This window comes from Bison bison, unplaced genomic scaffold, assembly GCF_000754665.1.
Source record: "Bison bison bison isolate TAMUID 2011002044 unplaced genomic scaffold, Bison_UMD1.0 scf7180017864274, whole genome shotgun sequence".
NCBI classification, from domain to species: Eukaryota; Metazoa; Chordata; class Mammalia; order Artiodactyla; family Bovidae; genus Bison; species Bison bison.
This window is the reverse complement of record NW_011494846.1, coordinates 6,093,024-6,107,890: the sequence shown is the minus strand read 5'-3', so window position 1 is coordinate 6,107,890 and position 14,867 is coordinate 6,093,024. Positions and strand designations below refer to the sequence as shown.

The window sequence follows — 14,867 nt, the reverse complement described above, 5'->3', positions numbered from 1 at the left end:
TGCCATTTCCTTCTCCAGGGGATCTTCCCAACCCAGGGATCGAACCCCGGTCTCCCGCATTGTAGACAGATGCTTTCCCGTCTGAGCCACTGGGGAAGTCACCTGTTGCCTAGTGAACTTTAAAAATTCTTTCCTTCACACAAGAGCGTACCTGCTGCACTTCCCACTCCCATTCCTTCAGCAATGAGGAAGTGAGAGCTGGATGTTTGCTTTACTCAGACTGTTTTCCGAGCCACCCTCTACCTGGCCCCCTTTGAGGCTTTGATTCAGAACTCCACCTGATCCGACAGTTGCCTTCTCATCAGTTGTGAAATCCCGAAGGTCAGGAGGGTTTTTTTCCAGCTGCCAGTGCCTGTTCTTGTAGTGAGGATGTAGTGACTGCCAGGGACCTGCAAAGGCAGCAATAGCAGCAAATTCTCTAGCCCTGAAATGAAATCTAACTCAGAGCCGAATTTCCTTTCTGGGGAGTTTGTTTCATACTTAACCCCTCTACCCTCCATCACAATTTAATTGCACTTTCCATTTGCAGCAGAACAGCACAACTAGAGAATGGAGGAATCCAGGGAGGGTGGTTTTTTTTGTATGGAAAGAGAGATTGTTAATAGATCCTGGAGATTGATGGCTAAGAGGTACCTAGGATGGATGTTATTAAGTGCCCTGTAACTGCCTCCACTCTCATCTTGAGTCTCCTGGATGTCTGGCAAAGGAATCCTGGTTTTAATTTATAAGAAAGAACAAAAGACTGAGAGGGGAGGGATTTGGGGGTACACTGAAGGAAAAATGTGGGCTTATAGACAAGGCACACCTGTGATCTCTTAGATCTTAGGGAGCCCTACTGCCCTTCAGTTGGGTCCAATCACAGTGACTCTTGGTGGAAGACACCCATAAAGGGCAGTACCCCAGCTGGCTTATTTGGGCCGAGGGAGAATCCCAAACCATAAACAATGTGGTTTGAGGCGAAACTGTGGCTTGAGGGTTTGGAAGCTTGATGTGTTTTTCTCCCTCACACTTTCAAGGGCCTTTTAGATGTTAGACTGACTTGCGGGTAATTCCTGGTCTGCCAGAAATCTTCCTTTGTGACCGTCAGCTGGTATTCTACCAACCTGGAGCCTTAGGGTCCTCACGTGTAATGTGGGAGATGGCAAAGGACCTACCTCTGGGAGTTGAGACATTTTATATAGATGTAAAGTGCCCTACGGTCCTTGTATCAGGCAGGGGCCTGGCAGGAGACAATTCAACTCAATGGCTTATAATGAAGAAACTTCCCTGAATTACTTAAGAGTTGTGGGTGGCACTATAGGAGCCAATAAAGGATGTTCATGTACCAAGACTGGGCGCTGAAGGGGAAAAGGGAGAAAGTCCTGTTGCTGGATGCAGGGGCGAAGCAGAGAACTTGGCCCTTCTGCTCCCCATCCCCTGACCTTTGCATCTCTTGCCATGGCCCCTGGTGGGTGGCTGGCCTAGAGCACCTAGGTGAAGTGGTCTGAGGGGCTTCTCCTGGGCCACAGAAAGGGGACGAGAAATGTGGAGCCAGCTCTGGAGGACAGTCCTAGGCTAAGAGCCCAGTCCTTGATATACATTTGCTCCTGGCCCATTAAAGAGTACCTTCTTATTGGCCTGCAATTTGCCAAGAATGACAAAACATATCTCAAGTTGCCCTAGTGCCTCATATACCATTTAAAGGCGGCAGTGAATCCTCTCCTTAATGTTTTAGCGTTTCACATGTTTGTTAATTTCTGAATTGATTGCACTTGTGAGAATGTCTTTGGCTTCTAGGTCTCCCTGGGTCAAGTCATTTATTATTTGCAACACCTGAGATATCTGCTGAGCATTCTGCTATGTGAGTGAAGAGCTCTGTTTTTCATCCGATTCTTCCATTTATCTCTTCTGTTAGCTCCTCGGGGGAGCCCATGTGCGTTGCAACTACACTCAGGAAAAGTCTCTAGTTTTAGTTTCTGGGGACTTTGACTAGCCTGGACTCCTCTGAAAGAGGTTAAATGCAAAATCATCTTATTTAATTAGAGACTTGGAGCCTAGCAGTTCAGATCCAGAGTATAGGAAATGGAGGATGTAGGGGCCTTCACAGGTGCCTCACACATGAGTTTGTTGAAAACTGTGTTTCTAGAATGAGTTCCTTTCTGTTGAGCAGATGTGGAGCTTGGGCAGGGAGCTTTTCTGTTTCTTATTTGCTTTTCTGTTTAAATCATCTGTTCATGCCCTCTCCACTCTGTTTAGGTTGTGGGCTATGACAAGATCCATCTTTAAACTGTCCCAGCCTTCGAATGGACTAGGACTCAACTAGTCCTAAATGGACTCAGCTACCAGAATGCTGACATTCCTAATGTGTGTGTCACTTGATCATATCCGAGGAGCTGTGCAAGAGGAGGAATTCCTGGCTTTAAGGACTTTGCAATTTGGGGAACTCTGAGTGCCAAGACTTATGTTTTTACCAACTGAAACCCCCCAAATTTGTCTGTATTTGCATAAAGTATCAATTCATTATTAAATTAGGATTCTTTGTCTGGATTTCAGTTTTTCCCCCTAATTGACATCAGCAGAAAAAAGGGGCAAAGGAAAAATAGACCAGGAGATAAGAATCTAGGAAGTGATTTCCGAGGTTAAAGCTGTCAAGGTTTAGGCCTCTTCCTATAGGCTTGTATTACAGTTTAAAAGGCTAGTGAAGACTAGCTCTCAAGGCCTGGCCTTCTCAACTCATGGTGATATGCGGGTATGATGCTCCTACCCGTGTCTCTGGTGGCTCAGATGGTAAAGAATCTGCCTGCAGGGCAGGAGACCAGGTTCAATCCCTGGGTTGGGAGGATCCCCTGGAGAAGGGAATGACTACCCACTCAGTATTCTTGCCTGGGAAATTCCACGGACAGAGGAGCCTGGCGGGTTACAGTCATGGGGTAGCAAAGAGTCTGACCCTGAAGCCTCTGACCATAAAGTTTCTCTACCTGCCTGGAGTTTTCAGTCACCTGGTTGGTTCCTTTGCCTGTCTGTGGAAAGCCCAACCCTCAATTCTTGTCTTATCTAAGCCTTGCCCTTGGTTAAAGGCTTAACTCACATTCCACAGTCATTATTAAATATTTATTTCACACTTGTAATGCCAGGGACTTGGTCAGGTTGTAGTAATATAAGGATTAAGAAAAAAAGGTTTCTGTCCTAGAAGAGTTTATACACCTATAAAGGAGACAAAAGACCCGCATAAATATTAATATACAAGTACTATGTCCTGATGAACCGGTGTAGGTGCTAATAGAGGTTTGCTGTTGTTCAGTCACTCAGTTATGTCCAACTCTTTGCGATCCCATGGACTGTAGCACGCCAGGCTTCCCTGGCCTTCACTATCTCCTAGAGTTTGCTCAAACTCATGTCCATTGAGTGGGTGAGATCCAACCATCTCATCCTCTGTTGCCCTTCTCCTCCTGCCTTCAATCTTTCCAGCATCAGGATCTTTTCCGGTGAGTCAGCTCTTTGCATCAGGTGGCCAAAGTATTGGCGCTCCAGCATCAGTCCTTTCAATGCACATTCAGGGTTGATTTCCTTTAGGATTGAGGTTTACACGTGGTACCTTAGTGGAATGGAGACGGGAAAGCCACAGGACACCTTGGACTCCTGTAGAATTTACTGTTTACCTTTGACACCATTTGTATTTGACACTTAGTAAATGTTACTTTATTTTGTTAGCTGTCCTTCTACATTTGTGTGCTGAGTTTCAAACTAAAGTTTTCTTGAGGGTCAGGTTTTATTTCCCTTTGTATTCTAAACAAGTAATAAGTGAAAGTGAACGTCGCTCAGTCGTGTCCGACTCTTTGCGACCCCAGGGACTATACAGTCCATGGAATTCTCCAGGCCAGAATACTGGAGTGGGTAGCCGTTCCCTTCTCCAGGGGATTTTTCCAAACCAGGGATTGAACCCAGGTCTCCCACATTGCAGGCGGATTCTTTACCAGCTGAGCCACAGGAGAAGCCCAAACAAGTAGTAAGTACTCAACAAATGTTTATTATTAGTAACAGTATAGGCCCATGCTAATGGTGTATGTGATCAGATGTTGATATAGAGAATCTTGTTTTTCAAGTGGACAGTGGATGGGCTTTTGTGGGAAGAGGGCCTGCCACTGAACATCCCCCCTGTTGGTGGTGCCTCCAGGCTGTACCCTTGGGTTTCTGATTTGAACCATCTGCTCTCCACCCTAGGGCTTGACCCCAGCTCAGGATGCATTTGGCAGGCCAGAAAACGTCGGTCCTGCAGAGAGCCAATTTCATTTATTTCTTTGGCCTCACTGGTTCCTGCAAGGCCAGATCTCCTCTCCCCACTCAATTTCCCTTTCATTGTCCAAGAGTGAAAATCATTGACTCCCAGGAGGAAGCTCATGAGGTTAGACCACAGATAGCAAATCTTGAGTTTCTGCCGTATTCCAGGAATTCTTGGAACCAAGTGAGGCTGGGATGATTCAAAAGTGAATAAAATTGGGCCCTTGCTCAAAAAACTCACTAGCGATTGGGGCGGGGGACACAGAAGTCAACTGGTGTTGCTTCTGTGCAGTGCCTGGGCCAGCAGCATCAGCCTTGAAACTTGTTAGAAATGTCCATTCTCTCTGCTTGGCACCCTGTCCGCCGCTCTGCGGGGCAGACCCAGCCAGAGGGTGGTCTCATGAGCCCTCCTGGTGGTGCTGGGAGCAAGAAGTTTGAGAATCACTGCTGTGTACAGATAATTGGGATACAAATGAGTTTAGTGCAGTGGGGAGTCGGGTGAGGTTTGGTTGTCAGAGAGCATCTCACGGGTGGGGAGGAACATGAATTGGGTCTTGGAAGGACGAAGAAGTGTTTGTGTGGCAAGGTGGGTAAAAAGAACAGCAGGTACAGAAACGGGGAAGTGTGAAACTGCACTTCATTTGAGGCGCTGAGCCCACTGAAGTGGCGGTGCGGCTGCGCTTGTGAAGACTGTGGGACCGTAGGTTGGGGAGGGGGGCGGGGGTTACATCACAGAGAAGCTGGAAGGCTCTGGTGAGGTGTCTGCACTTCATCCTGCGGACCAGGGGGCGGCAAGCTTTTTATATAAAGGACCGGACAGCAAATATCTTCAGCTTTGCAGGCAGTCTGTGGCATCCACGTCACTGTGCCTTTGTCACTTCAGAGCAGCCGCAGACCGTATGTAAATCACTGGGCCTGGCTGTGTTCTCCTGAAGCTTTATTTATGGGCACTGGAATTTGAATTTTATGTAATTTACATGGGTTGTGGCATTCCCTTCTTTTAAAAAAAAAAACAAACTTATTTTTCACCATGCTGGGTGTTCGTTGCTTCCTGTATGCTTTTCTCTAGTTGGGGGCTACTCTTCGTCATGGTGTGGGGGCTTCTCACTGCTGTGATTTCTCTTGTGGAGCTGGGCTCGAGGGCATTTGGGCTTCAGCAGTTGCAGCCCACAGGCTCAGTAGGTGTGGTTCTGGACTCCTGAGCACAGGTTCAGTAGTTGAATTGCATGGGCATAGTTGTTCCGTGGGACGTGGAATCTTCCCAGACCAGGGAATCAAACCTGTGTCCCCTGCATTGACAGGTGGATTTTTATCTGCTGTGCCACAAGGGAAAGTCCAAAATTCTCCTCTTTTGATTTTTTTTTTTTTTACAACCCTTAAAATCGGAAAACACATAGTTAACATGCAGGCCACACAAAACAGGCAGGGGCTGGATTTGGCCCGAGGGCTGGAGTTTGAGATCCATGTCCTAGACTGATTTTCCTCCAATCTGGTGGATGGACCAGCATCCGAATCTACTGCCATGTATGCTTCTGGGATTCGATTCAGGCCTAGTGAGTCCAAATACCTGTCCGAGTGAAGGGGCTGCCCAGGTGATTCTCCTGACAACAGAAGTTTAGAGGCACTGCTCACATCAAAGGGAAAGCGTTGAAGGGTTTAATGTGAAAGGATTTTCATCTTGTGAAGTGGGGTGGGAGGTCATGGCTGAGGGATGAAGGGATGGAAGTGAAGCCGGGGTTTTGAGGATGAGCGGATGTTTCAGGTGACTTTATAGGGGAGCAGAGAAGGAGCTGCCTGGGGTCAGTTGAATGGGTTGCTGGGTATAATCAACCCACTGAAAGTCAAAAGTGTTAGGATTTGTGCCAGTCTGTGATTTTTCTCTTTCAGCAGCGCCTTCTCAGAGCAAAAGTGAAATAGACAGTTGGAAGGGAAAGTCGTTGAGACGTTAAGAAGTAAGGGTGTTGAGAGATGCTGACAAGTAGCTAGAGGTGGTGACAGTGAGAAGGGAAACATTAGGAGATTGGAGGGACTTTGAGGAGCAGGTGCTGGGGAAGTGAGAGAGCCAGGCGCCGGGGTATTCAAGTTGAAGATCCCTAGCAAAGCTTCCCTGGGAGAAGGAATGGAAATTGATTCAGTTTAGCAAGCCCAGGAACTAGGGGGGTTTGAGGAATTGTCCTCCTAAACACTGAAGCTCCCCAGGTGCCCGGGGATGTGAGGTGTCGTACCGAAGCTCTCCAGGAATGTGGAGGTTGGTGGATGCTGACAACTAGGAGGGATCAGAGAGGGCATGACCAGCTCTGCTCTCAGGCTCTCGGCCAGCTGCTCTGCAGGGTGCATCCTACCCAGGGTTAGGAGGAGCCACACTTGGGTCTGGAGGGGAGGCACTTCCTGGCTGGAAGGATGATGCCTCTCTCGAAGGGTGTTAGGAGCTCTCCTACCCCCTTTATAGAAAGAGGCAGCAGCTGAGCCTGATGAGGGGAGCAGAACATACCTGCTCTGTTTTTTTGGTGCCTGCCACCCCCGTTCCCTCCAACAGCCCCATCCTAGGGGTCCAGTTCATAATTGGTGCTAATTAAACACTTTAAGAATTGATGCTTTCAAACTGTGGTGCTGGAGAACACTCTTGATTGTCCCTTGGACAGGAAGGAGATCAAACCAGTCAATCCTAAGAAAAATCAACCCTGGAAACTCATTGGATGGACTGATGCTGTAGCTCTAATATTTTGGCCACCTGATGTGAAGAGCTGACTCACGGGAAAAACCCTGATGCTGGGAAAGATTGGGCAGGAGGAGAAGGGGATGACAGAGGATGAGATAGTTGGATGGCATCACCGATTCAATGGACATGAACTTGGGCAAACTCCGGGAGATAGTGAGGGACAGGGGAGCCTGGCGTGCTGCAGTCCATGGGGTCAGGAAGAGTCGGACACGACTTAGTGACTGAACAACAACAGAACACTTCATGAATACAAGACCAAACAAAATGCACTCAAATGCTTTCTTAAAAAAGGCCATTTTAGAGTTCTTTCTATTCAGGCTAATAAATAAGGGCAGAGGTATTACTTTCACATGATTGGCTGATTTTACACACACTTAGGGCTTTTAGTCTGCAAGTGTATTGCTAAATGACAGGGGATGGTGGAAGAAAAATGGTCCAGAGCAGCACTGGGGGAGTCTGGACAAGCAGTGACTTTCTTCTCTCTCCTTGCCCATGTGGTAGTAAAATGGGAAAGCAGACACTGGGGGCAGACAGCTCTTCCACCAGGCCGAGAGCTGAGGGAAGGAGCTGGGAAGACTCTGAGGTTTCCGGAGCAGAGCAGAGGTCAAAAGTGGGAGGGAGGTCAGTGGTGGGAACATGAATCATGGAAGCGGAGGAGGAAGTCCTTAGCTGCAAGTGTGCACACCCTACAGGAGGCTGGGGATGAGAGGCAGGTTGCTCGGCAGGGCAGGGAAAGTGCCCCCTGGGGGCCCAGGGGCCTGGTAAGGCCATGGCCAGCAACTGACCCTAAGCCTTGCAGTCTTTCTTGGAGCTGTTCACAAAGAGAGTGGAAAGAGCCTTTGTGGTTCTGAAGAGATTGCTTTTGGGAGATGAAAGGCGGCTTTTAAAATAACCAGAGGCTCAGCGGCGAAGAATCCGCTTGCAATGCAAGAGACGCAGGTTCGCTCCTTGGGTCAGGAAGATCCCCTGGAGGAGGGCATGGCAACCCACTCCAGTACTGTTGCCTGGAGAATCCCATGGTTGGAGGAGCCTGGCGGGATACAGTCCATGGAGTCACAAAGAGCTGGACATGACTGAATTGACTTAGCGTGAGCATAATGAAACGGTGAGATGCATTGAGGGAAAGACTATATTATAAACCCCAAATTCCATATAATAAAGAGGACAGGGTGGGTGGCGTTGGGCAATGTTCCTTAGTCCAGCCCTGTGTGTGGGAGGAATGACGACTCTATCCTAAGGGACTCGGGTAGGTCCAGGGGGTACTGGCAGGAATGGCCAGTGCTGGCTGGTGTCACAGTCCGGTGGCCTGATTTGACCACCGTTGAAGGGGGGTGTGGCCATATGCTTTCTGGAATTTAAGGCAGAGGCCTGGTGGGTCCTGGAGCTTCTGCCTGCCTGTCATGGAACAAGATGTGTTTCTTCTTGACTTGGCCTCAGTTTACCTGTCTGCCCTAAAGACACCAGCAACTCCACATGCTGGATGCTTAAACAGGCTTACAGGTCTTCAGTGGGACTTCCCCAGTGGCTCAATGGAAAAGAATCCACCTGCAATGCAGGAGACGCAGGTTCGATCCCTGGGTCAGGAAGATCCCCTGGAGAAAGAAATGGCATCCCACTCGAGTATTCTTGCCTGGAGAATCCCATGGATCCTGTGGACAGAGGAGCCTGGCGGGCTACAGTTCATAGCGTCGCAAAGAATCAGACATGACTGAAGCGACTAAGCACTCACCCGTCTTCAGTAACTTGCCTGCAGCCCTAGGGCTGGGCGAGGGCAGAGGCAGGACTTGAACCTGGGCCTCTGCAGGCTTTGCTGTAGTCACTTCCTTACATGCCAGCATGCTTTCCTGGGTTCTGTATAGTCAGCGCAGCAGACAGTGCTTTCCTGTGGCTCAGATCCCCTGTGTCTTTTACACCTTCCAGCTTCTGTTCACACTTCCCCTCTCGCAGGCAGTAGCCCTCATCCTGATGCTCATTTCCTGTTTCATCCCCTCCTGTCTGCTTTCTGTGACCCTGGCCTTGCTCTCCCCTCTTCCCTTATAGACTCCCCCTCCCCCAGGGCCAAATGACCCCCCTTTTATTTTCTTTGTTTCTCCACAGCACTCTCTCCATATCACATGTACCTCTTTTGCGGGGGGAAGGATTATGACAGTAGTCCAAAGAGTTATGTTTATTGACTTTGTATATGCATATCTAAAGGAAATCAACCACCCTGAGTGTTCATTTGGAGGACTGATGCTAAACTGAAGCTCCAATACTTTGGCCGCCTGATGCTAAGAGCCAGTTCATTGGAAAAGACCCTGAACCGGGGAAAGATGTGAGGGCAGGAGAAGAAGGAGGCAACAGAGGATGAAATGGTTGGATGGCATCATCAACTCAATGGACGTGAGTTTGAGCAAACGCCAGGAGATAATGAAGGACAAAGAAGCCTGGCATGCTGCAGTCCATGGGGTTGCAAAGAGTGGGACGTGACTGAGCGACTGAACAACAATGTGTGTTTCTACTGGTGTGCATATTGGTTCTGTGTGTCTGTTTCTGTCATTTTTAAATAGAAAATTCATAGTTGATTTGCAATATTGTATTAGTTTCAGCTGTACAGCAAAGTGACTCAGTTATATCTATTTTTCAGATTCTATTCCATTATAGGTTATTAAAAGATACTGAATATAGTTCCCTGTATTGTACAGTACATCCTTATTTCTTATCTGTTTTATGTATAGTTGTTTGTATCTGTTAATCGCATAATTTATCCCTCCCCACCCTTTCCCCATTGGTAACCATAAATGTTTTCTATGTGAGTCTGTTTCATTTTTTTGTATATAAATTCATTGGTATTATTTTTTAGATTCCACATATAAATGATATTATATAATATTTGTCTTTGACTTCACTTAGTAGGGTATACTCTAGGTCCATCCAAGTGGCTGCAAATGGCAATATTTCATTCTTTCCTTACCTGGTGCCTCTTGTGTCTCAGATATTTCTTGGTCTTTCTGCCCTGCCTCGCTCTGAGAGGCTTCTTTCTGTGGTTGCTTATTGAACACTGGCTACCAAATATTGGGCTGGAAGAGGGATACAGAGATGAGCTAGGGCCTGTGCCTTCTAGCAGGCAGATTTATAAGCATGTGTAAACTCTTACAATGCAGTATGCTTAATTATTACAGAAAATGTGTGCGCCCAGGCCTCAGGACCCCTGGGCCTCTTCTGGGAAATGATGTGTGTGGGGAGTGTTCTTCCTGGGAGTTCCTGCTTTAGAAGCAGGAGAGAAAGTGCAGGGATGGGGCTGGGGGGACAGGCAGAATATGCCAGGAAGAGGAAACTGAGCAAAGGCACTGAGAAAAGATGAACTTTCTCTGTGGGCAGTGACTAAGGCTGAGTCGTGGTCATCTTGGTATGCTTAGGCGTGTGAAGTAAAAACTAAACACACTTGATTCCATTGTAGTGGAATTTTATTTACATATTTGCGTTGGAATGGATGACTAAGTGATGAGAAACCAAGGGGCCAGTTCCTTTAACCACTGGGTTAGGCCTACCTATTTCCTATTTGGACCCTGCATTTCAGATTGAATAGGCCTAATTTCTGATCGAAAGTTAATTAACAGCCCAGTTGCTGATAGTGAAATGTGAATCTTGGATTGTGTAAGTATAACATTCTCCATTCCTGTTTTCATTGTGTGAAGTTGATAGATCTATTACCCTAGATAGATCTATTACTATATGATATAGTAATATCATAAATGCAGATATTATCATCATCTTTTGGGGGGGTCAGAATGTTTCATGTTTGTGTGGACAATATGTAGAAATCCCTTTCCCAGTCTGAAGTCAAGTCACTTATACAAAAAGTACAGTATACCCCAGTACTCTCGAGTATTTTTGAAGCATGGCCTCTGAATTACATTCATAAAAAAAATTTCATGAAAAGATTATATCAAAGCAGATACAATCTGGAAATATCTTTTTGTGGCAGCAACTTATAAAAAAATTGAGAATTCAGTCTGTGTAATTTAATCACAGTATTTGGTTGTGTACTTTTTAGAAGCTTTCTATTTTAAGTAAGTCAACCCTTTCAGTAAGTAAGACAAAGGAAAAACTTGCTGCAGACTTATTAATGACAATTTCTAGTAGTTTTGCCAGAAAAGCAAAAGGATAGAGAATAATCAATGGGAAAATTACCTTCACATAGTTTATATGGTTAAAAATAGGCTTTATTAAAAGACCACTATCCCTTAGGGCTCAGTTACATGACCATGTGCCACAAGATGAACTCATTAACCCATTTGTAATGGGTTTTTACTTGGCCAAAAAATATGTACTTGGTGAATCATTTACCAACTTCCTTATAGTAGAAGGGCTCTGCTTATAACTGTTGTCAGTGGTTAATCTTCTCTGAAGTATGTTTTTGAAAGTCCACACGGCATTAAAGCATCTCTAAGTGTTGAACTAGGATTTCTGGGGGGTGGGAAAGGGGGTTGGTGCTGAGGGTTTCCCAACCATCCTAGTGTTAAAAATATTCCATACTCCAGCTTATCTACCAAAAGAACAACACAAAGCTTGGGTTCTTGTTTCATTTGAAAAAAAAAAGAGCAGGGTTATACTGGAAAAGTTTTCTTCAGTTCTAAATTCATATTTCAAACAAGTAATTAAAAAATCCTGTGGTTTGTCCCCCCCTCGCTTTTGTCTCATTCCTCATTCTGTGCTTCTTTTCTGAAACAGAGTCGGCAGAGGTACATACAACATAAAGTTGCTAAGGCCTAGAGGAAGTTGCTAAATTCAAAAGTCATCTTGTGAAATGTCACGAAGTGGTTTAACTGTGAGTGTCATTGGGTTGAGACGTCTCCTCCGAAGACGTCCCCCACCCATCCCCACCCCTGCATGATTTGTTGCTCTGTCTTTCTAAAAATTTAATTTCACTTATTTTAAATATTTATGTTTTAATTGAACATGATTTGTGTTTGATTAGCTCATTTTGGGGGTTTTTACTTTGTGTAAATACAGATTTTAAGAAATTAGTTTTCTGACTAGGTAGTTTATGTATTTAGTGTCAGAATCACAAGGCAGAAAAGGGGGGTAGGATGAAAGGTCAGTCCCAGTGGTGATCCCCCACTTATCCCCCATCCCCCTAGTTTGAAGCTGCTCACATTCCCTCCCCACTGGCAGCCAGTGGCACCCTTTGAGAGGTAGGGGAGACATCCATGTATATGGAATCTTTTTGTCTTTTCTGATATAAGCGAGAGCGTAGGTTCCTCCACTCTTCTTTTAAAAAAAAAAAGAAAAAAAAACAGTGTCTCCTAGGAATTGATTCATATCTGTGTCTACGGAGCTCTTGCAATGCCGACTTCCTTTCTGCCTTTTCTGAGAGTTCTGTTTCTGTGCTTCCAGGAGTGACCTCGTCCTTTAGCCAAGGCTGAAAAACGCTGCTGGGGGTGGGTGATGGAATCGGGGCGGGGTCCTCCACTTTGGCATGGTCCCCAGGAATGTGTAGAGTGAGGACCCCCTCCAGTGGGACAGGTCGGGCGGTTGAGTGCGGAGCTCAGGAGGAGGGGCAGAATGGGGTTTGCCTCCAGTTTCTGCTGGGAGGGAGAGAGATCCACTCTGGACTTAGGCTTGAGGATGTTGAGGATCATCTGTTCCTTGTGGCCCAGGGATTCAAATGGCTCTGCCTCTCTCAGACGTGAGGTCCGTGGCCCGTCTCCAGAATTTCTGCTCTCTCCATCTGCCAGAAACGATGCTCCTGAAGTCCAGTGCAGCTCTAAAATTCTGTGATTCCAAGATCTTCAACAGTAGAGGGAAGGCTTGGTTTCCGATTGTAAAGGAACTCTTCTTGAGGGTGAAGACCCCCTTTTCTTTTTCCTTTTCAGTGGATGAAGCTCAAAGAATTGCACCTGTATACGTTCCTTTCTTATTTCTTTCAACGAAGTGTGCGCATTTCCACGCGTGTTGGCTGAAGTGAATAGAACTTCAGGGCTCTGGAATTGCTTTGCTTCCACCTCCTTGTTAGAGTCCGGTCAGAATGCCTTAGAAGTTTGTGTGCTTTGCTCTGGAAATAAGAGTAATTTATTCGAAAAGAGCTTCTATTTCTTGTTCACATGTTTGAGGAGAGAAATGTTTATCTTACTAAACAATTATTCGTTCGTGAAAATCACCTGATGAGCCTGAGGATTCGGGGTGAACCAAAAGTCCTTTGTGTCTTTACTGAAAGTGACTTAGATGCATGCGATGATTTTAATAAATCTGACTTTAAAGTAAAAGTGAATCTGAAGCACAAATACATACTGGTGTAATTGTGTGTGAAAAAGAGCTTCTCTTTCTTGTTTACTAGGGATGTTGAGCTGCTTTTCCTCCCTTCTCTATCCCAAAAGAAAATTGCCCATTCATCTCCAAACAGTAAGTGTTAACTTGCCTGCAGGTTCAAAAGGAAGCAAATCAAATTGGATTTGAAATTGTATTCAGAGGTCCACTTTCTCTACCCTGTGGAGGGAAGAACAACTAAAAAAAATTTACGTTTTTTTTTTTTTTTTAATGACTGGGGTCTGGGGGTGGAGTTTACAAAAAGGATATAATGAAAGGCTGTTTTGTAGTCTGAGCCTTACTGAGTTATCATTTACCTCAGTTTCATAGTGAGCTTGACCTAGTTGCAAATCTTGAGTTACGTGTTTTATCTTTCTATAGAGGTATTTAGAGTGTCTTTATAGATACCTTTATCTGATGGCTAGTTTGTTATCTTAATTTAAAAGAAGGCTGAAAGGCGGCTATAAACTAAAAGTAATCTTTTCATCAGAGTACAAGGTGGGACCCAATTTCACTGTCTTGAGCAATAATGAATTATGACTGTGCACCTTCGCTATTTGAAACTTCGAGAGACACTGAAGGACAATAGTAAGCTGTCAAAGTGATTTAGAAATTGACCACTTTTTTTAATGAGAACTGGAACACCGTCTGTTGTATGCTTGGCAACCCCCAAGTATTTATTAGAGTTATATGTATCAAGATTGGTTCTCTATTGCAAAGTTTCTAGAGGATATGGTATAGTTAGAAAGGAGCAGGAAAAACGGTTATAAGGACAACTGAATTGAAGGTTCCTGAACAAAAGAAAGTGAACTTGAGTAGAGTTGACTAAAGGTGGCCAAAGCTGCAGACTGTGGAATGGTGGTGATCAAGGAGGACCATAAAATGCTGGTTTGGTAACCGTATCAGGGGTGTGCCACTGATGCATGTCATTTCCTGAAGATGGCCTTGAACTTGATGGCCTCAGAGAACTCCTTTGTCATGTCATTTTATAGGTATCCTCTCTTTAGCTTGAATGAAAATACTAAGAGTCTCACCTGCCTTATGATCCAGCAATCCCACTGCTGGGCATACACACTGAGGAAACCAGAAGGGAAAGAGACACGTGTACCCCAATGTTCATCGCAGCACTGTTTATAATAGCCAGGACATGGAAGCAACCTAGATGTCCATCAGCAGATGAATGGATAAGAAAGCAGTGGTACATATACACAATGGAGTATTACTCAGCCATTAAAAAGAATACATTTGAATCAGTTCTAATGAGGTGGATGAAACTGGAGCCTATTATACAGAGTGAAGTAAGCCAGAAGGAAAAACACCAATACAGTATACTAACGCATATATATGGAATTTAGAAAGATGGTAACGATAACCCTGTATACGAGACAGCAAAAGAGACACTGATGTATAGAACAGGCTTATGGACTCTGTGGGAGAGGGAGAGGGTGGGAAGATTTGGGAAGAAAAAAAAAAAAAAGAAAACAGTGCTATTTATCAAATACATCATTATTATTATTCCTTATTAAAATATGCCCCATGATCATTTATAAATGCTTTTCTCTTGGCCTGGGGTATCCTCTTTTCCCCAGTCCCCTTCTCAAAA

The 14,867-nt window shown here is 45.4% G+C and overlaps 1 protein-coding gene across 3 annotated transcripts in view; it reads left to right on the top strand.

The window, feature by feature from the left end:
* Nucleotides 1–14,867, top strand: part of MBOAT1 (membrane bound O-acyltransferase domain containing 1) — a 111,205-nt gene that overhangs the window by 1,587 nt on the left and 94,751 nt on the right. The window contains exon 2 of one of the 3 annotated variants that reach the window (XM_010848821.1): nt 11,690–11,786. The exons of 1 other annotated variant lie outside the window; for it this stretch is intronic. In XM_010848821.1, coding sequence (XP_010847123.1) covers nt 11,766–11,786 — 21 coding nt within the window. In that variant the 5' untranslated portion in view covers nt 11,690–11,765. Of the gene's footprint in view, nt 1–9,877; nt 11,787–14,867 lie in introns of those variants that run through there. One more of the 3 variants, XM_010848820.1, reaches the window with a different exon arrangement.